Source organism: Microcebus murinus, chromosome 18 (assembly GCF_040939455.1).
Source record: "Microcebus murinus isolate Inina chromosome 18, M.murinus_Inina_mat1.0, whole genome shotgun sequence".
In the NCBI taxonomy this organism is placed as follows: Eukaryota; Metazoa; Chordata; class Mammalia; order Primates; family Cheirogaleidae; genus Microcebus; species Microcebus murinus.
The window spans coordinates 34,606,487-34,629,184 of record NC_134121.1 but is presented as its reverse complement, the minus strand read 5'-3'; the positions used below and the strand labels follow the sequence as shown (position 1 = coordinate 34,629,184).

At 35.6% G+C, this 22,698-nt stretch overlaps 1 protein-coding gene and 1 long non-coding RNA gene across 3 annotated transcripts in view; one reads left to right on the top strand and one right to left on the bottom strand.

Annotated features, from left to right (window-relative positions):
* STXBP4 (syntaxin binding protein 4) overlaps positions 1 to 22,698 on the top strand; it is a 135,794-nt gene that overhangs the window by 94,273 nt on the left and 18,823 nt on the right. For both annotated transcript variants that reach the window (XM_012766270.2, XM_012769972.2), the window contains one exon: positions 19,470 to 19,527. In XM_012766270.2, coding sequence (XP_012621724.2) covers positions 19,470 to 19,527 — 58 coding nt within the window. The remainder of the gene's footprint in view (positions 1 to 19,469; positions 19,528 to 22,698) is intronic.
* On the bottom strand, positions 2,672 to 20,196 carry LOC105877033 (uncharacterized). Its single transcript, XR_001157024.3, has 3 exons — positions 20,111 to 20,196; positions 19,476 to 19,581; positions 2,672 to 2,759 (listed from the first exon to the last, which is right to left on the bottom strand). It is a non-coding gene; the product is annotated as an uncharacterized LOC105877033 (long non-coding RNA).

Here is a 22,698-nt window from a genome sequence, read left to right as displayed (position 1 = left end):
CTTCATTTTTGAAAAATTAAGTATAAATTGTCTATGAAACATGTAAGTGAAGATGTTAGTGGGGAGTTGCTTATTACCAGTCTGAAGTCAGAAGAAAGGGCTGGGCTGGGGAAGTAAATTTAAGAGTCCTCAGCAAATACATGGTTTTTAAAGCTATCAAGGTGGTGAGTTCACCTGGTATAAGTAGGGAAAGTACAAGTAGGCAAAAGAAGAGGATACAAGGCAACACTGGGAACATTTAGATGTCTATGGAGAAAGAAAAAACTAGACTTGGAAGGAAAATTCAGCAAATGTAGTATTGTGGGAACCAAGAAAAAAATGAATGTTTTTAAAGCCTATGTTTTTCAATAATTAAGTAATTGTCCTGATAGTAATTTTTTTCCTAATTTTCTCAGTAAATTACAAAAGGCTCCATAGTCATTAGTACTGTATTTTTGTTAGAACCATTTTCTCCAAAAAGTGGAAGCTGTCTTAACTAATCTCTATTTTTAACCCAGTTGCCAGATTAGCAACTCATCCATTCTCTCTGTAAAGCATACAGAGATGCCTATGGGTGATGTCTGCTCCTAAGAGGTCTCTCCCTAGTGCTACCATGAACTTAAGCTGCTACCAGTTAAAATGCATATTATGTTTGTTTTTAAAAATATTAATGCCAGTTATGTTTGTTATTGTAAATTAGTTACATAATTTCTAAGTTGATGAAATATGAATGTGCAAAGAAAAGGTTATTTTTATAAAACCTAAGTCAAAATGCACTAGAGAGATCTGATAATGGTGAATTAATAATGCTATCGCTTAGATATGAGGGAATCATCTGTGAAAGATTTGGGGAAAATTATAGAAGTCAAAGGATTCTGCATTTGTATTATTTCATAACTGTTCTTAATTCTCAGTCCACTTTAAATAAACCAAAACTAGAAATGATAGCCAATGCATTTTTAGTACAGTTTCTGAGCAATACAAGAATCCTAGAATAAGAAGAACAATACAGAACCTTAATCAGAGGTCTAACCAACAAAGAAAAGATTTTGGCCTAATAAAGATTGGCAAATGTATATACAGTTATTTTTTATTTAAAAGAAAATATATAAATATATAAAATAAAAACGTATCCATGAGTATATGATACTTTGATGGTTAATTTTCTACTTTATCCAATACAAAGACAAATTTTAACTCAGTCTATGTTATTTACCAAAATGTATTGACAAATTATCATTGAACAAATGGAACCTTACAATATTCGTTTATTTCTTTTCTTTTGTGGTTACATTGAAATACCTCCAATAAGGAAAATGGGTCTTTGGATATTTTAAATTTTCTAAGCATATGCATATTGTGTTTCTATACCTAGCATTTTTATTTCTTTGCTTTAATTGTACTGAAAATTTTTAAAAATACATTTACCCATCAAATAAAATCAACATTATAGTCTCACTTTTATTGTTAATATATAATCACAGTTAAGGTTACTAAATTATACTTCTCAAGTAGAAAATATCATAAATTAAAGGGGTTCCTCTTCTGATTCTCTGAAATTCTCTTTACAGTTAATTTCAGACCTTACCCAACATGCTTAGAAAACATGATACCTTTTAAATATCAGTTCTGGTAGTTCTATAAATTTATCTATAAGCATTTGAGTTTTATGAATAATTAAGAATATTTTAAATTAAAATTTCATATTTAATTGTCAATGAGCAATATGGGATCGCAAATGATCCCACATCAACCAGTACAAAATGGGTAGGTAATAAAGTAGAGAATAATAGAAGAATGGGGAAAAAATAGAAATGAAGGTTAAGATTCCTAGGGTTTATAAATTATACTCTTAAAGTAGATTTGATTTATTGAATTTTAAATACAGGATTTTGCATGTTCACACAAATGTCTGACAACCAAATAAAATGTTCATTGTCTCCACCTATAAAGAGTTACATGCCATTCTATTTCTTGTGTGTTGCTTAGGAGGCACCTTGCTGCCAGAAACACGTACACTGCTTCAAGACATAATTATTATATCTATTATCAGTAGTTAAGTCTCAGGTGATCACACAGAAATTACAGTAAGACAAATTTTGGCTCAATTATGAGCAAGAATCTTGGACAATTAATTAGACCTATACCGATGGAGCTGGAACCACCTCTTTTTCCTTTCTGCCTTTCTTCCTGCCTTTAAGATGGATATGTTACCTATAGCTTTGGGGGCTTTCTTGCAACCACAAGATGTAAAGTGTAAGGATGAACCACCTATACACAAAGGATACTAGAGTAGAAAGATGGAAGGAACCAAAGACCTTGGTGTTATTATTGTCTAGCAACCTCCATGCTCCTTAAAAATAAACACCTGTTTGTTTGCCCACCTAGTTAGGTTATCTGTCACTTTAACCTGAAAGCATTCCTAATGAATATGCCACATTTTTTTTTTTTAAATCTCACCAGATAATAATACTGCTTTTAAAAAATCTGAAGGTATTTTACTTCTTGGGATGTAAATACTCAATAAACCATTGTTCAACATTTATTATGCACCAAAGCATATTGTGTACCAAAACGTGATACAAAGATAGATAAAAATATGATCATTGTCCTCAAGGAACTCATGTTTTCCACGGAAGAGTGTTAAGTGCTATGATAGAAACTGGTACAAACCACAGAAGTACCACAGGGGATGGGAAGATGAGCTCTGCCAAAGGTTCTGGGGGAGGATGCACAGAGGAACTCTCATTTAAGCTGGTGCTGGATTGATGAGCAGAATTCTACAAGGCAGATAAGAAAAGAAAGTTATTAATAGTAACTCTAGGCAGAGTTAATAGCCTGATCAAATGCAGAGATAAGTGAAGGAGCGAGGCCTATATTAGAAAAAACAAAAAGTTGAGAGGAGTTGGAACATTTTATATTTACTTTTTATCAGGTATGGCTATATTTAAAAATGAATGTAGATATTACTCCTTGCAGCTACTTCTATAATTAATAGAAAGGAGTCAATTTAAATTCCATCTAGTTTGGGTTTATAAAAATTATAACAAGAGGCAATCAAAAGTGTATCTCTAGATTGTCAACTTACATACTTAGATATGTATATATATGTGTGTTCATGTATGACTTCCTAAGCAAATTAAAATATTAAAATTAAATAGAGATTACTTAAGGTAAAAGAAGGAACTTTTAAGTGCTTTTTGAGGTACTCATTTAACTATAAAGTCTTGAGTTATAAGTATTTTATCCAGTTATTAAAATATATCCTTAAAGAACATTATCTCAAATCAAAGTGTACTTGAAACTAGGAAACTAAATTTTTTTAAAGAGACTTCTCTAATTCCTCCTTTGTTTGATTCATATTTATGGGAGTTTATATTCCTTTTGTTTATTTGTTATCCTTTTTTGTTATTAATTATAGCAGATACAATTTTTTTAAAGAAAGGTTTGCTCAAACTCCAATCCCAAAATTTACATTACCCAGAACCCCAAAAATCCAACCTAGTAGTCAGATAATCTCCTGCCAAAGTACTTTTGATATCAGGATCCCCAAACATAGCTTTTCTTTTTGTTCAGTAATTTGTTAAGAAAATGAAAAAGAAAAGAAATACTTTGGGGCCTTACTACAACTGTGTATGACAGTGTAAAGGTAAGGGAAGAATTGGCAAAACTGGCACCTAGTCTTATTTGGAATGATTGTCTACATCAGCCAAACCAAATCAATTTTATGTAGCAATAAAAATTGAACTATTTATAATTACATGTAATTTTTTATCCTGAATTATCAGAAATTACCATCACTGATCAAATAAGAAATAACTCTCTTATCTCCTCATTCTTATTAGATAAGTTGTCTTTCTCAATGCTTCCAGATGAAGAGCAGGGATAAAAGAAAGTTGGAATGTAGAAATGAAATATTGGAACCTAATGTCCCTAAGAATAGACTGCCTTGACTATAACAGCAAGCAGCAATGAACAACAACAAAAAAGAGATAAAAGAATAGGGTAAAATGAGAAATGTGACTTGAAATTCTGGTAGATAATATACTCCTAACTGTACTTAATGCCTCCTAATTTCATTAACATTTTATTTCATAATGATTGGTTACTACTCCAAGTCTAGGCTAGGCTGGATGGGGTCAGCCTAAGATATGACAAGATTATCCTGGGCCAGGTCACCATGGAAAGACCTTCCCAGGATGTTTAGGTAAAAAAAGTAGTGAGGCCCCATGATACCATGAGAAGAGATGGGAAAAACAGCATTGTGTGGGTAACTAAGGAAGTGAAATGGAAGACCAAATGATAGGGTAGGCTGTGAGGCCAGGAGGTGTGAAAACCAAGAAAAGATAAGTAGGTCCATGGTGGTCTATGGTGGATCAGAAGCTTAGTCTGCAAATAAGGGATATGTGTTTGGCCTTACTTTTGCCTGGTGCTTGTTTTTGTGCTGTTTTGGAAGGTATGATTCTTTACATCATGTGTAGGTTTCATTCTGAGGACAGGACTATCTTGTCTTGTCTTGTAGGTGGCGCCATCTTTCTGTGAATTCACATGACCCCCATTAATTACTTCCTTAATTACCCCTTAATTACTTCCTTAGAGCCCCCATCTACAAATGCAGCCATAGCAGAGATGAGGACTTCAACATATGAATTTGATGGGACAGAAACATTCAATCTATACCAAACTGTTAAGCAGGCAGTAATTAATAACTGGGAGTTAGTATTCAATTTATTTACATTTGAAAGGGAAGTCTGAGTGCAACATTTCACACTCTGTACAAAAGCTGCTCTTTCCATTCAGCATTGCTGCAGAGTGCTATAGTGGATGACCACTAGATTTTAAGTTTAGATTACTGTCCTTTCCTATAATTGACCCTATGACAAACTCTATTTTGGTGTCAGTCTCCAATTTATAACATGAGACAATTGAATATAGGATTCCTAAGATCTCGTTGTACTCGAAACTTTTGTGCTTCTGTAACTTCCACTTACAGTATGGCTGAATGAGCTCCTGACAGACTAACCATCCTACAGAAACTGATTATAAACCTTGGACAAAATACAAAAAAGCAACAAACTGGAGCCTCTGGAGAGTAAATAAAAGCCGGCAGATTCTGGAGATTAGTCACAACTTGGAAGAAGGACCTAACATTGGATAAGTTTCCAGTTTGTTACACTTAGGTTGATGGCAGAACCCTCCCTGGGACTAGGGTGAGGCAAGCAAAGCATCCTGCATGCCTCCCTCTTAAGGTAGCATTCAGTCCCAGGTACTGACTCTGTACTTGCATAAGCCTAATGGTGAGTGCCTCCTTAAATTTTGTACCCTCACACTTTGCTTGCCCCACCCTACTCCAACCCTAGCAGGACCCATGGGGTAGTAAAACTATGATAACCTGCAGTCTTTCTGGCCTGTAGAACTAGAAGATGGAGTTTGAGTTCCCACCTCACTGCTGGAAAGTGAGGGGGGAAATCCTAGGAAGGAGAGAGCCAGAAACAGACTCCTAAATTCTATGTATAAACTCCGTTCATGTCTCTGGCTGACCCCAAACTGTGCAAGTACAAGACATTGCAAACGACTAAACCAAGGGAGGAAAAAAAGAACTGAACTGAGATTTAAGCTGCTGCCTAAGAAACAGAGCTTATAGCTTGAGTCCAGCCAACTAAATTTCCTGCTAAAACAAAAATGTTAACACTCTTCAGAGTAATGTAGCAGAATCTAGTGTTTCTACAATATAGCATTCATAATTTCTAGATTACAATCCAAAACTATTCAGTGTGAAAAGAAACAGGAAAATGTAATTCATTTTCAAACAAAAAGACAGTCAACAGAGGCCAAGTCCAAAAAGACCCAGATGTTGGAATAAGAACTTGAAAATGCTTGTTATAACTATGTGCAGTGAGGTAAAGAAAAACATGCTCATAATGAATGGAATGATAGGATATCTAAGCAGGGAAATGGAAGTAATTTTTAAAGAACTAAATGGAAATTCTAAAAGTAAAAACCCTAATACCTTTTAAAAAATCAGAACAATGGCTACCTCTGGGAGAATAGAAGTAGGAATCAATCAGAAAGGGATCTTTCTGGGGTGATGGTAATGTTCTATCTCTTAATAGGGGTTTGGGTTACACAGGTGTAGGCATTTGTGAAAATTCACTGAGTATACATTTAAGATTTGTGTATTTCATCATATGCAAATTTTACATCAAAAGAAAAAAATTCTCAATAGACTCCCCAACTGAAGAAATTGCTAAATCAGAGACCTGCTGGCAACTGGATGAGGAGATTCTGGCACATGACTATTGTCTTTCAAATCATTCAAAAGTGGTTATTGAGTGACTATATTCCACAGTGACAAGTATTCCATGTAGAAGGAACAGTATCTGGAAAAGCATAGATGAAGTCTATAGTGTGTTCCAAGAAATAGCTCAGTGGATAGTCCATAGTGAGATTGACAGAACATGAAAGGAAGATGTAGCCATTTTGTATTTGGATTGCTTGCTCATGCTGCTGCTTTTTGAATGGGTAAATTTTTCTTAATGGGATTGTTCATACTGCTGCTTCAAGAGATTCCCCCTGCTTTTTCAAACTGAGACGTAATTTATATACAACGAAATGTAAATATACAATTCAGTGAGTTTGACAAACATATACAGCTGTATAACACTACCATGGTAATGTTCTAGAACATTTCCATCACCTCAACCATTTCATATGCTCCTTTGTGATCAGTCCCTTCCTTTACCACTTGTCCCAGGCAGCCACTGATCTGCTTTGTCACTCTAGTTTTGCCTTTGATAAAATTTCATGTAAATAGACTATTAAGTGTCCACCTTTTTCCACTTAGTATAGGGCTTTTGTAATTCATGCATGTTGTATATCAGTGGTGTCAGTATTGCCAGGTGGTATTCCATTGTATTGTTAAGCCTCTATTTATCCAGTCACCAATGAATGGATGTTGGGTTGTTTTCAGTTTGGAGCAATTATGAATATAACTGCTGTGAACATTCAAGGACATGTTTTTCTGAGAGTATATGTTTTACATGATCTTGAATGCCATCTTATGGATTTTTAATTTTTTTTTAAGTGTCACCAAACTATACAGTCAGAACTGATGTTCTTTGTGGAAGAGAAAAAGCAAGGTTTGGATTACTTTTATTTGAGTTTCTAACTCTTTAATACAAACAATATTGAGTTTATCTGACTTCATGAGAGCTATGATTTCAAAAATTTACCTCTTCCATGAAGTTGTTTTTATTGCTTTTCTTTAAATCTTTTAAAAATATATATATTTAATAAAACTTCAAATAAATCTTTATGTCTGAAGAAAATTTTGTTCTTATGATTTTTTTCAAATTTTACATGGAAGAAATATGAACTCATTAGCTGATTTCCATATAAACTTTTTTGAATTAACAAAAAAGGATGTTAATAGCAAAATGCTACATGATTATGAATTAGTGGTATTTAGAGTTGGCATTATGTATACTCAAGGTGGGAAACATCAATGATCTTTACTTCATTTCGTCTGATCTGTGATAGCGTGTCTAAAAGTGTGTGTCTGTTGGTCCTCCAATACCCTGGTGTCAAAATCCACAAATAACAGTTGTGAAAATATTTGTGAAAAAGGTCCCCTGGTGAGTACAAAGACCTTATGACAACAGTAAAATTTCAAATATGTGCAAGATTCACTGAACCATCGATCTTCATGGGAGGCAAATTTCTGCAGTCAGTCAACATATCTTTCTTGAGTGCCCCTGTGTGTGAGGCACTGTTCTGAACCTGAGTACCATTCTACCATGTATTGGATAATAGACACTCAACAAATGTTATTAGCAAAAGTTTTGAATTAAGTTTCTTGTAGATCTAGAGAGTCTGGGCAGGTTAGGAGCCAGGCAGAGGCACTGCTGAAATGTTTGGGAAGTTATCATACTAAACAGTTGTGAGGGAGGTTTTAATCAACCATACCAGGGCTAGGCTGGATGATATTCCAGATCACATTGAGAGGTAGGATCTGGAGATTTGAGTCCACCACCCCCAAAGTCACTTCACCTGCCCAACTTTACTGTGCCTAATTTTAGCTTCCCATTAATCTCTTTTGTGTATTCTCTCTCTTCCTTCTTTTTTTATATTGTCTATAACTGTGCACACAACTGTAAGATTTCGTAGTCAATTTATTTAAGAGCCATAAGCATTCTTTTAAATCTCTGCTCTCTTTTCTTCTGGCCTCTCGTTCCTTTGCTAGCTTCCTTCTTTCTTTCTTCCCCTTTCTATTTTATCACTTTCTCTCCCTCACTAACTGACCACAGAATGAAACAGAAAACTAATTTTTAATGTTCTGGATTTATTGGGGAAAATATTTATAATCCCATGATTATTTTAAATTATAGATGACTTTGATATTTTATCCCTCTTTCTTTAAATAAACCATAAAATTAGTTATGAAGTTATTTTTACTTGTATAATGTATGGCCTTTGATATATTTTTCCTCAGTGATGTTTCCCTTCCTTGGAACAAAATAAAAGTGTCTTACCTCTGATTTAGATATTATATGAAATAAATAATATGAGCATTGTGATAGGCAGAACATTAAGGTGGCCCCCAAAATACCTCATTCCTGATGTATACATGCCTTCTACCAGTTATTCAACCACATACTAATCTAGGTAGAGCTGTAAAGATATTTTGCATATATAACTAGTTCACTTAAAATGGGGAGGCCGGGCGCGGTGGCTCACGCCTGTAATTCTAGCACTCTGGGAGGCCAAGATGGGTGGATTGCTCGAGCTCAGGAGTTCGAAACCAGCCTGAGCAAGAGCGAGACCCCATCTCTACTATAAATAGAAAGAAATTAATTGGCCAACTAATATATATAGAAAAAATTAGTCGGGCATGGTGGTGCATGCCTGTAGTCCCAGCTTCTCGGAAGGCTGAGGCAGAAGGATTGCTTGAGCCCAGGAGTTTGAGGTTGCTGTGAGCTAGGCTGATGCCATGGCACTCACTCTAGCCTGGGCAACAAAGCAAGACTCAGTCTCAAAAATAAAATAAAATAAAATAAAATAAAATAAAATAAAATAAAATAAAATGGGAAGATTATCCTGGTGGGCTTGAACTACAAGAGCCATTTAAGTCTGATTCCAGAAATCAGAGACAGGGAAGTCAGATTGGAAGTATGAGAAGGAATCTACGCACCATTGCTGTCCTGAAAATGGAGGGAGTTACGTGGCAAGGAATGCCCTCTACTTCTAGGAGCGGAGAGCGCCCTGGGTCAATAGCCAAGCAAGAATTTCAGAGCATCTCTGCCCTACAACTGCAAACAGAATTCTGCCAAAAGCAAAAATGGAATTTGCTTCCAAATTTCTCCCCGGAGCCTCCAGATGAAAATTCATCCCAGCTTTCACCTTGATTTCAGCCTTGTGATACCCTAAGCAGAGAACCCAGTCATGCCATGCCAGATTTTCACCCTATAGAACTTTGAGCTAATACATGTTGTCTTAACTTACTAAGTTTCTGATAATATGTTATGCAAGAGTAGAAAACTAATAAAAACACGAAAAGTAAGTATGTTTCCTTGAAAGCTTACCTTTTCCCTTTTTTTAAATTAACAAATACTTGTATATATTTATGGGATACAATAAGATATTTTGATACATGTATATTTTGTGGGATGATCAAATTGGGCTAATTAATATATCCATCACCTCACATACTTATCTTTTCCTTTTATGGTAAGAACATTTAAAATCTACTCTTTTAGCGATTTGGAAATACACCACACATTATTATTGTCTTCATCATGCTGTGCAATAGATCAACAGAACTTCATCCTTTTGTCTAACTGAAACTTTGTAACCTTGACCAGCATTCCATCTTCCCCTTCAGCCTGCCCACCACCCATTCCTGGTAACCACCGTTCTAATATTTATTTCTATGAGTTCAACTTTTTTAGATTTCAAATATAAATACTGCACCTTCCCTATTTTAAGGAGAACAGTAGTGGACACTTTCAGTTTAAAAGTGAGATGCTCGTAGACAGAGTAGAGGGGGGAGCATGCAGCTGAATTTGCCAATTTGGAAATCAGGAGAGAGATCCAGGCTGAGAATATAGAATTCCAACTCATCAGAGTATAAATAATATTTAAACCAAGAGGCTGGATCAGGTCACCTAACAAATGAGTGTAAGTAGAAAAAGAAGACAAAGAAAATAAAAAGTAAGGACAGAAGGGGGTTAATGTACCAAGGCTTGAAGCAGTCCAGCTTTTAGAGATTGGGGAGACGAGAAGAAACCAGCAGATGAGTCAGAAAATAAACAGCCAGTGATGAAAGAACTGAGAGAAGCTCTATCTTTGCAGTTAATGAATAAAGTGTTTCAAGGAGGAGGCAGTGATCAACTGTGTCACATACAGTCATAGGCGAAGAAAGCTGAGGACTGAGAATTGACCTTTGGACATACAGTGGCAAGAGCTGTTTTAGTAGCATGGGGTGAATGGCAGCCTGACTAGTCTATTTTAAAGAGAATGGGAAGAGGGGAATTAAATGTAGACAAATCCATCAAAGGGTTTTGTTGTAAAGTGGAACAGAGAAAAGGAATAATAGCTGCAAGGAAATGTGAAATCAAGACAGAAGTTTTGCTTTTTTTTTTTTTTAATAGAAGATATTAAATGTTATAGCTCAATTTTAGGCTGATGGCAGTGATCTAGTATAGAGAGGAGGGGACAATTGTTGGGCTGAAGTTTTGAGTAAGATGGGAGAATTGCCTGAGGTACGAGCACAGAGAAAAGTAGAGTATGTGAAATGTTAGTGGATGTTTTGGTGGGAATCTGGAAATTCTCTTCTTGCTGCTTCTGTTTTTCTCAGTGAGGTAAAAAGCAAAGTCATCTGCTAGGAGAATAGGGTGGATAAACTGAAAGTTTTTTTAATGAATTACACATGATATTATATAACATTTATATAAGAATAACCAGCAAAAACTATCTCTTACCATAACAAATTTAATGCTTGACATATAGTAGATGTCCAAAAAAATGCTTTACTGTAAAACAAAATTGGGCTCAAATTTTCACTTAGATTTGTGTTCTTTTTTTTTTTTTTTTTGTCCAGTTATTTCATCCAAAACAATTATATAGAACTTCAGAATTTGGGGAGAAATTTATGTATGGGGTAGGGAGCCCTTTAGAAATAGGAGAGTTGGGGAAAGAAAAAACAGATGTGTTGTCCATAGTTGCTCTTTACATTGATTACATTTATTAGATGACTAGTCAGAAACAAAGATTTTCATAGCAGAATAGAGTTTGAAAGGATTATTTGGTCCTCCTCTTCCACCCCCTCCTTAGGCTGATTATGCAGAAAGAGATCTCACAGCCTGGTAAGGAAAGCTATAGCAAGATTTGTGCTGAGTTTTATTAGTGCACAGAATGAAGTCCATTGTATATTATTGATTTTAAGCAAAACAAATCAAAGTACCTTAGCCCAGATCATTCCCCCAGCATTGTATAAATGCCCAGAGACAACTGCTGGTGAAGTCCTACATTCTCATTTTCAGTCTGGGTCATGGGGATAACAGCAGTGTAAAAGAACATTTAAGCTGGCTTCTCGAATGTCTGGCTATCAGAGTTCAAGGAAATGACCCCACAATTTGACTGGGAATAAAAGAACTCCAACTGTAAAAATACTGAGTTTTGCATCTGTTGAGAAAAAAAATGCCTAACATGAATGTTAGCTTTTCCCTTTCTCCTTAACTGGATACTAGTGTAGTGTTTATTTATAAAAAACAGTGACAAGTAGATAGAGGACTATCAATCACCAAATAACCTATAGAAATATTTTTATCGTGTTATTCCTTTAATATATTATAGCTGTTAGCTTTCCAGATGAGTGACTTCTAACTAGAAATAACTCATCTCTAATTATGTCAACATTTTAACTTTTGAATTTGAGACATACAAAACATGTAAAATATTTTACCTTATGTGTGTGTGTGTATGTGTGTATCATCTGCTCTTTTTCTCTTCAAACAATGATAGTGTTTGTAACCAGGTGGGAAAAAAATCAAGTCACAGGTCCAAAATCATAGTTGTTAATACAGCATTTACATAAGTCTAATATTAAGGAGTGTTTAAAGGACAATTCAGAAAAATCTATATAGTTTTTAAAATTATTTTCTTAGAAATTATTTTTTATATTTGAAATACTGTGTTGTTTGGTTATTTATAGGTCACAGCCATCTCTCAGTATAATAGATTCCTTTTTCATAGGAAAATTAGATAGTGGTTCTTTTAAAATTGGCACTCCAGTTCAGACCTACAAATTAACTTGTAAAATCGTAAATGTAACATAAAATGTCTCTAAAATAGACTGCTTTGTGTTCAAGCCTAGAAATTATTTCAGTTCCTTTTAAAAGAGCATTGCTTTGGATAATGCACAAATTGAGATGTTGGGGACATTTTTTTCTTTTTTTTTTTTTATTCTTCAATGTTAGGCAAAAGTATTGTTTCATTGTTATAATATTGGTTGTTGGCGATGCAAACAGGAGTGATGGAAATGGAAACAACACAACAACAGTTAAAGGCGTAGACTCTCACATCAGATTACTCGTGTTCAAATTGTGACTGCACTATATATTAGTTGTGTGACAATGGCAAGTTATTTAAACCTCTTTATCCCTGTTTCCACTATAAAATGAGGTTAGTAACAGTACCTATCTCAAATGGTTGTTGAAAGAATATGAGTTTATAATATTTGTAAAATACCTAGAATGTCAGGCACATGGAAAGCTCTATGTAAACATTTGATAAATACATAGTTTATAATTAGTGCAATAATTCTTTACATCTTTAAAAACTGATATCAGTTTCATGTAATCATCTATTAGACAAAACAGTATTTCTATCCTTTGGAACAGTATTTCTGTCCTTTTTGGAACTTCCTGTTAGGACCAGGGAGTTAAGAGCTGGGTAACTACAGTGGTATGTTGGAGCTGGATGGTATTGGCTTGCAAGAAGGTTGTGAGCTGATTGTCAAACATAGTCATTATTAAAGATAAAATGTTTTAACTGAAAATTATATTATATTTAAAGAAAAGGTAATAAATACTAAAAAGTAACCACTCCCTAATTATTCCAACAGTTTACTATTATCTTTGTTCTTGAGTTTATTTACATCTGGGAATATTATATCACAGTGTATTGACATCACATGAATAGCTTGAATCAGTCATGATAGAGTATTTGCACTACATATATTAGCAAATGTTACAAATAAAGGCTTTCCCTGCCCCAAAGAGCCAGTTGGTTGTTAAACATTTGCTATCACATTGTTGAATAAGGGTCAGAGTGACCAACTAGTTTCTATTACTCTTTTGCTTACTGAGTGAAACAGACTGTATAATTTCCTGTATGGAGAGAAGGGTTGTAAAAAATGTGCCTACACCTTAATGGAAGTTTCCCCTGTAGATAATTTAAAAGCTTTTCCTAAGTTAAGCATCCAAATCACTATATATCACTAGAACCATAAACAATGAAGAAGGAACTGTTATTTTCATTACTATTAATAATAATGGTCTTCTTTTGTATATAATTGTGTAGTTATATTATCAAATAAGCATCTCTTGATAACTCCATAAGCTAGCAGGATAGCTATTATCATAACTACTATATAAATAAGAAAGTGAAGACTCCATAAGATTATTACTTTCCCATGCTTATTGAACTTACAATTGAAGAACATTACATATAGATTGTGATTTTCTGACTGCAAATCAAGTAAAAATTCCACTTATGCGAAGAATGTTATATTCTGTAATAAAGCCTTATTAATTGTGAATTAGAGATATCTCTTTCTCTCCCCCCTTCCCTTCCTTGCTCTCATCTTCTTCTCAGTATATTGTATGCCAAAAGTTAAATGTATTTGAGATTTTGTAACAATTATACTAACAAGTATTTTTCAGATAAATCTGGCTCTGTTTGAGCTGTCTATAATTGATGGTATTGTCTTTGTCGGTTTTATCCTTAGAATTCTCATTCCCCAGATTTCTGCCTACCCCAGCCCCTGCCATCATCCATGTGAATTCACCACTGTCACCTTTCAGTTCTCTTTTGCCAGGACATTTTTTCCCACTTTACTGTGGTCCTCCACTCCCACCACAAATCTTGACATCAACAGAACTGGTTCAAACACCCCACTTTCTCACTCAACCTCCCATCTTTCCAGCTCACTCCATGGTTTATGGTTCTCATTAAGATCTCTTATCACTCTACCTCTCCAGTTTCTCTATTCTTCAGCCTCCACTGTTATTTTTACTTGTCTTTTAAGTAAAGCTCATTTAGCTCAAGGTCTGTGGTCCATTGTTCCAATCATTCTGACAAATTTCCTCAACTCACTTGGCCCTCTCTCCTTCTATCACATCATTTAACAAGATTCCAGACCTCAACAAACTCAGTCACCCTCCTTCTGTGTAATATACACAAGCAGATGAGCATCACTACAGTTATACAACCTAAGTAGCTAGATTTCACTAGATCTTTTAATGTATAAATTATAATAATTTGAAGTCCAACATTTTGTCCATCTCTGGATCTGGTTGTGTTAGTGGTTTTATCTTTTGGCTGTGTTTTTCTTTTTTTTCCTATAGCTTTTCTATGTGTTTCATAATTTGATTGAATGTCATTCATTGAAGATAAGAAATTGTAGAGGCTGAGATAAATAATATTTAAATCCAGAAATGAGCAAGTCTCTTCTCTGTCAGGCTGTTAGTGTGGGGGGAGGTTGCTTCCGTCTCATTTGTATTTGGGCTAGGTTTGTATTTTTTTGTCTCTATACCTTGAGTTCACCAGAGACTTCATATTTGTACAGTGGTGATCTGACCTGCCACTCCCTTGTGTTTAGGTGAGGTCTGAAGGGCTGGAGGTTTTTTCTTAGTATTCCCATTCTATCCTCAGCTATCAGCAGGCTCTCCGCACCTGCATCACAGTGGCTGCTTAATGTTGGCACTCTTGCCCTCCCCCAGCTGTAGAAGGCTGTTGATTTTTACTCAGTGCAGGGTTAGCAGTGGTTTTGGAGGGTGGAGGAGAGGAGAAGAGATTCCTGGTTTTCCTACTCCAATCTCCATTTTAGGCAGGCCCTGTGCACCTGAGTCTCAGAAGGTGGGACTTTCTCAGCCTCCCTGCCCCTCCCCAGTGGCAAACAATCCCACCTCCTACTCAGTGGTGCTCAAGTGGGCTTCCTTCCCCTCTCCTTGTGGAAGTCAAACTCTGCTGTGTATTAGTACAGGATTCTGAATTTGAACTTGTCCCCCAACGGCAGGTCACTTTTTACCTAATGTCACTGCAGGGTGAAGATGGCAGGTTTTCTACTCCTCCCCTCCCCCCCCCCCCACAAAAAACAAAGGAGTCTGTGCTGTGCCAGAGGGGCTTGGCTTCCTTTGGAATTCGATTCATCTGAGGTGCAGCTCTCAAGTGAGGAACTAAGTCTCTGAGGAACACACACACAAAGAAAGATTTTTTTTTATTTTAGATTGTGCGGCTTTACATCCATATTTGGTGGGACCAACAATCTCTTGCAGCTTGCTTCATCTTAAACTGACGCAGATCTCCTGCTTCACTTTTTAAGAAACTTCCAAACAGTTTTAACATGACCCGTAAAGCCTTGCATAGTCGTATTTACCTGCCTCTCCAGTTAAATCTTATATCACTCTCTCCCTCCGTCCCTCGCCATGCTCCAGCAACAGTGATCTTCCCTCAACTTTTCAAATGTGCCAAGCTCTTCCCCATCCCAGAGCCTTTGCAGATGCCATTCACTGCACCTAGCATGTTCTTCCTCAGGTCTGTGCCTGGATGAGTCCAGCTCCTCCAGAGATCCTTTCTTGACCCTACACATACACCACCCCATCCAAATTGGTATATAAATTACTTCCTTATTTAATCAGTCCCCACTGATGGTTATTTATATTATTTACAATCTTTTGTTTTTACAATTAACAATCTTGTGCTAGAAGCATATCTAGAGGATAAGTTCCTAGAAGAATTGCTGTTATACTACACATGGAGACACTTCAGCATAGTGGTAAAGAATCTGAGCTTTGCCATCTGCCCGCTGTGTGACCTTGGGCAAGCTATTTAAACCTCTGTGCCTCAGTTCTTTCATTTCCTAAATAAGGATAATAGCAGTAATTTTCATAGATTCATTATAGGGAAGAGTGGACTGATACACCTATAGGTGTCTAGCACCTAACCACTCAATAAATGTCCATTCTTACTAGCAATTAAGGTTTTAGATATTAATAGACATTGGCAAGTTTCTCCTTATAAATACATTTTAAACGTTTATACCTTCATTAGTATGAGAATGATTATCTCTTCACACCCTTAAATTACTTTTTAATCTTTGCTAATCTGATGGATGACTATGTCAGTCATAATAGTTTCATTTCTATTTCTCTTAAGAGTGAAGTTAAGCATATTTTCACATGTTTAAGTGCATTTGTATTTCCTGTGTCCTAAATATTTCATATATTTTTCCTATTTTGTTGTCATTGATATTTCTCTTGTTGATTTTCAGGAGTTCTTTATGTATTATAGGGAGTTTAGCCTTTGTGCTATGAGTTTTTGTTTCATTGTATTCCATACTTTTCCTTCATAGTATTTATTCCTAATGTTAATGATGTCTTTATTTATGATATTTTTTAAAGCTCTACAAGATCAAGGTTCATGTGTTTTTGTTTATCACTGTATATTGGGCATCTAGTAAAATGCTGACCAGATAATAAATAATCAATAAATGTTAATGAATGAATACGTGGGCTAAATATGATAAAGAGAATCTTTGGTACATAAATAGACCAAAAAATTGGAAAGGAAACTATTTGTATGGAAACGTGATGAGTTTGGTTTTGGATATGTTGAGTTTTAGGTGACAGCCAGTATTCTAAGCTGAATATGTTTAAGACTGTTACTTTGGCAAGATACTCATGCAGATTTTGGAGTCACCACCATAAAGTTGTTGACTGGAAACAGATGATCTCTGATGGAAAGAATGTTATATGAGGGTTCATAAGCAAACACTTCCAATCAGAAACAAATTATAGGTGGTTATAGTTGTCATAACAGTTTTAGAAAATATATGAAAAGAAAAGGAAAAATAGAAGCATTATATATTTACAACTATAAAGATATAAGAAATGTAGAAATATTTTAATATTTGGAACAATAATTATTACAATGTATTTAGATAAAGTTATAATTACATCCAAATGACTTATTATAAAGAAATGAAAGCCTTTACTAATGGAAAACTGAGTCTATCATAATCACATAACCTGTGGAAATCAGGTGTTCTTTTTGTATAAAATAAGCTATTGTGTTTTTCAGTTTATAATTGGAGAGTGATTGTGTTTTCTATTACTGAATGATTAAGTACTTTCAGCTTAGTCTCAAAGTCTGTCTTTTACAGATTATATTAACTGCATGAAAAACAAGCAACTGTTTAATCTACTAAAAAGAAACATTTTCTCAGAACATTGAATGTATCCTAAAATAAACTATATTTATATAAAAATTTCATACACAGGGATATCTTTATGGCTATAGTCATTAAATAACCATTCTGACTTAAATACTTATGAATTAGTCACTATATAAGTCTTTCATGAAGTTATAATTCTTGTTTAATAATTATAAGGAAATAATTAAGGCAGGAATTCTATTATGATGGCACAGGGGATATGGTAATTCAATGTCAATCTCAATTTTCAATGATCCTGTGTATTAAAAGATACTATCTTTAAAGTATACATTTTTCTTTTCTTTTTATTAAAAAATATCTATGAATTAAGAAATTAGAAGATAGATATAATTGTGCTGGTCAGACAAATCAGTCAGTTACCGGACAAAAAGTCATATTAGAATAACTTTCTACTTAACTTTTAGCTATCTTTGCTTATTGATCCGAAATCCTGGTATTTCTGAACATTTTTGTCATGAAAGCAAGGTTCTTAGGTGCAGTCATCAGATTCTTCCCTGCAGGTGAGGGACCTTGTCAGTGATGAATGAATTGATGTGTGAAAAAGATACAGAAAGTGTGAAGACAGAAAATAAATTCACTTGAACTGGTGCTGCAGCAGCGGTTTATCATGGCCTGTCTAGCTAAGCGTGAGTCGTCGTGGACAATAGAGGAGATGTGCGTAGAGAGTCACTTCAGGGGCTCTTAAGAATCCAGCCATTTGCTTATGCCGAGTTCTCAGAAGTGCTTCTTTTCTACTTAGAATAGGAACATTCATTCATGAAGACAGAATGAATACAAAGAAAATAATTGGGGAATTTTGCCCAAGGTCTTATTTTATACAACTTTTGTTAAAAGACTGGAAATAAATATATAGCAAAGCTTGTTTTTTTTTGTTGTTGTTGTTTTTCTTAATTACAAAATAAATCAACATCCTTAGAGCTGCTTCTCAAAGAATATTCTTTAATAAACAAATGTTGGTAGAGAAAGGTTTCATTTCATTCAGAAAGAGTAACTACTCTTCCTGCACTTTTGCTCTTCCCCTCGCCAAGACTTGGGGAAATAAAAGTCGGTGATTTTTTGTTAAAGTTTAGTTACTTTCCAAAGAAGTAGGCTACCTAATCCATGATAAGCCATTGTCAAAGAACTGATCCAAAAGGTAAATTAAAATCCTTAGCAGTACTCCGGGATGGAGCCGAGGGGTGGAAACCATTGTGTTCTAGAAGGGTCCCAGCCCAAGTCAGAACATTAAGGGAATGTGGCTGCCTCAACATGGGGCTGATCTCTTGAAATGATCAGGGCCAAAATGTACTCATTTACAGAAATATAGCCAAATATCGCTTGCTTACGTCAATCCCCTTCTCTTTATAGCTAACTATTCTCAATCCCATTACAGAAATGGAAGCTAAGTTTAGCAAATTGTTTGGCCGTTTATGTTTAGTGCACAAAATTCTTAATTAACAAAGTAAAATGCCACAATCCATTGTAAATCACTTTGCTAAACTTTCAAACTTAATAAGGAATTTTGTCTTATCCAAAAGCTACTTTCAAACCCCTGCTGATCTGGCACTCATGTATGATTCCCTGTGGAGCTTAGTGAAAGAATGTAAAGGGAGCCAATTAAAGAAACTTTGAGCCAGAATAGACAAGCAGAGGCCATCTTGTCCATCCTTCTGCCTCCAGGCAAAAACCATCCGCTGCAACACAAATTTTTGCTTGAATCCTGCTGACAAAAATGCTCACCACATGTAAATGACAAGTCATAATCCAGTTATTGCAACTAAAGCAGATTGTTAACTGCTCAAGACTTATTTATTGTGTTTGAAAGATGCTGAGTATGAAAGCTTATCTGAATTGTCTTAATTGTCCCTTTCTAAAAAATTATTTTATACAAGAAATGTACTTAAAATAATTGTAAAGATGGGGGAGGTTTGTGTCCAGGAAATAAATTTATCTTCATCATCTTATTAAGTGTATTTTTGGTTTCCTTTCACTCTAGGTTTACCTTATGGGTGGGAGGAAGCTTACACAGCAGATGGAATCAAGTACTTCATCAAGTAAGTACAAGCGTCTCAACCAAGTAAGCAATTTTCTTCACATCTGGAGAGAACCTGGAAGTTGCAGAATAATCAGCAAAACCAAGAAACCTTCTTGGAGGTTACAAAAATTAGTAACAAGAAATGAAGCCTCACCATTTTCAATTCATGTGATTTAAATGCTAATATCAGATATCATGTGGGGGAAAACATGGTAATAATTTTCCAGGGAAACATCAAAAAATGGAAACAGGATCATCATTTGAACTTAAATGCTGACTGCCTGAATTCACTTTCTGGCTAATAGTATTAATATTTATGAAAAGTTAGTTTCTAATGAAAAATCCATTTTGTACGTCTTAAAAATTCTTAACAATAATACTAATAGTAATCAACAACATTTTTTAATGCTTTACAATGCACACAGTTCATTCATTCTGCAAATATTTTTTGAGCATTTGCTGTTGCCAGGCAATGTTCTATGCCCTGGAGATACAGAGGTGAATATATAGACTAGTTCCCTGGTATCATGGAATTTACATAATAGTAAGAAAAACAGATAATAAATAACTTAATAGGTAAATAAGACAGTATATAAACAAACCTTATCTCAGTGGATTCTCAGAACAACCCCTGGAGGTATGTGTAGCTATCATTTTTCCTACTTTGTAGATGAAGAAAATAAGAGCCTTGAGTAGTTGCCAGAAAATCCACAGCTGCTAAATTACCACGCCAGAACTAGAGTCAAGGTCTTCTGACCCCAAGACCTTTCTACTGCGCTAGACTGTCACTGATAGAGACCTATCTTTGAAAGCCTGGACAGGAATACATTTTCTAGCTGTGGGACTGGTTAGTTTTACCCTGGACAAAGCAGTCCGATATACTTCTATTACGTTCTGGGTAACTCCTTTCCTGTCAGAACTGGCATTATGAGTACACAAAGGGGAATCCCAACAGACTCCTAAGATCCTAGGAGACTGACTCCTTTGTATATTATACTTGGTGTGCATTTGGGGAGGAAAAGGGAGACATGACATAGCTGTCCTTTCAGATGTGCAGATATTTTACAAAGCAATATCCAGATTCTTGATTCTCAAGCCCTGTGACTTTACACATCTTCCTACATCTCTCTTAACCACACTTTTGTCATCATAAGATAAGGGGACTATTCCCTACTTCATAAAGTTGTTAAATGTTAAGCACCTACCATAAAACTTTGAACACCCAAAGTTTTACCCAATAAATAGTCATCATTAATTTACAGTATGGGGAAACCATCATTACAGGGAAAAAAAAAACATGAAAAATCATATGACCATTAGAAAGACTGAGAATTCAAAAGCTTCATATTTGAAAAGGTTTAAGAAAAACTAGGGATAAACCTGGCAAAGTATTTTTGTGGTGTATTTTCTCCTGGTGGTCTCTAGCAAAAAGTGATTAATAAAGCAAAGGTGTTGTTTATAACATGTGAAGGAGAAAGGAACTTTTGGAGCAGAGGACCCAGGAATTCCATATGCAGATTACATTTAATACCATACTATTCACTTCCAGAATCTTCTTTCTTCTGGAAGGAAAATTGCTGTCTGATATACTGGATTAGTCATATTTAGTTACTGTTTGAATCACTACTGTAGCAATAGGAGAAAAATGAAAAACTACATTCAAATTTGGGTTGGGTTTCTTTCTCTCTTTTGGACATTATCTTTTAATTAATAAAGGAAAATATAGTGGAGGAATGAGCATTTATTGAGCACTAGCTGGCACTTAACAGTAAGGAATATGCTAGGTGTATTTTTCTATGCATTATGTCCTTTTTAATCCTCTTAACAGTGTGAAAAGTAGGTTTCATTGGGCTCCTATTAAGATGGTATTGGGCTTCATCTGGCCCTTAGCCATGCCTATCTCCTAGAGGGTCCCCAAAAGAAATGCATGATCAAAAGAAGGAAAACTAGCACTCATTATTAACTGGGGTTCTATATTCAAAGGCCTTTGAAAAATGTTAGTAAAGGAGGCTGGACCCTTTGGAGAACTCCTTTACCTAAGCTTAGCAGTCTGTCAGTATAAGCTAAATGTCAGAACTAGTTAGTGTTTTCTGAGAAAAGGATACTAAGGGCACAATTGCCCATAGCAAAGAAAAAGTAGTGAGCAAGAGATGGCCAGCCAGAGAATTGGTTTGTCTCATTGCCTGGTGCCCATTGGCTTTAGCCACTCTTCCTTGCAGAGTGGAACAATAGCCTTGGGCTGGACTCTTACCACAAGAGAAAATAGCATCCAAGGAGAGGAAACTAAAGAGAGTCAACAAGCCCCTTGGCAGCCCTGAGACCTAACTCACAGTGCCTGTGGAAGGAATAGAAAGAGATGCTACATTTATCCTGTCCCCTTTGCTCCTCTCGGAAATATACCCCACAGGGTGTGTTTGGAAACCCATCGGTCCTCTTCCTTGACCTTAATCTTGATGCATAAGGAAAACAGAAAGAGATGATGGAATAAATTTGTTCCCCATAGAGCAATGATGGGTATCCTTGTCTAACCATTACACTTGGAGAAAGTGTCATACTGTAGTAAAACTGCAGAGCCAAGATACAGATGCAGGGCTGTCTGGCTCCAAAGCCACCACCCACACATGCCCATGCTGCACCACCTCTGCCTCCTTATGTAGTATGCTGACTTGTGACAAGAAAGACATTTTGAACAGATCTTGATTTAGGTAGAACTCTATACTTTATCCATTTTTAAATAGCAGAATAGAAACATAGTCCTAAGAATAAGTAGTTATCTCCTGGCGATTAGAAAGGTCAAAGAGTAAAAATAAGAAAATCTAACAATACAGCAGTGCCTCATGGAGGACTGGGGTGCTTGCCTCAGTTAGGTTTTCTGTTAGAACTTAACCCCATTCAAGCATCAAGACTTAGTTTTGTTTAACTGTTCTTGATGAAAGTCTTACTTTAATATGAGTTACATACTTCCCTGCCTTCTTATGCAGAGGCCACTGAACAAAATCCTCAAGAACATCCATCGTTATATATAATACAGTAAGTTCTCCAGGGAATGTTAAACTGTATAGACCAGAGTAGAGACAAAGCTGTCATCTCTTGCTCCTCTCAGTCTGCCTGTCCATCTTCTCCTGTCCCCATTCTCCTTTTTTCTCTACCAGGGGTCCTCAAACTATGGCCCACAGGCCACAGGCGGCCC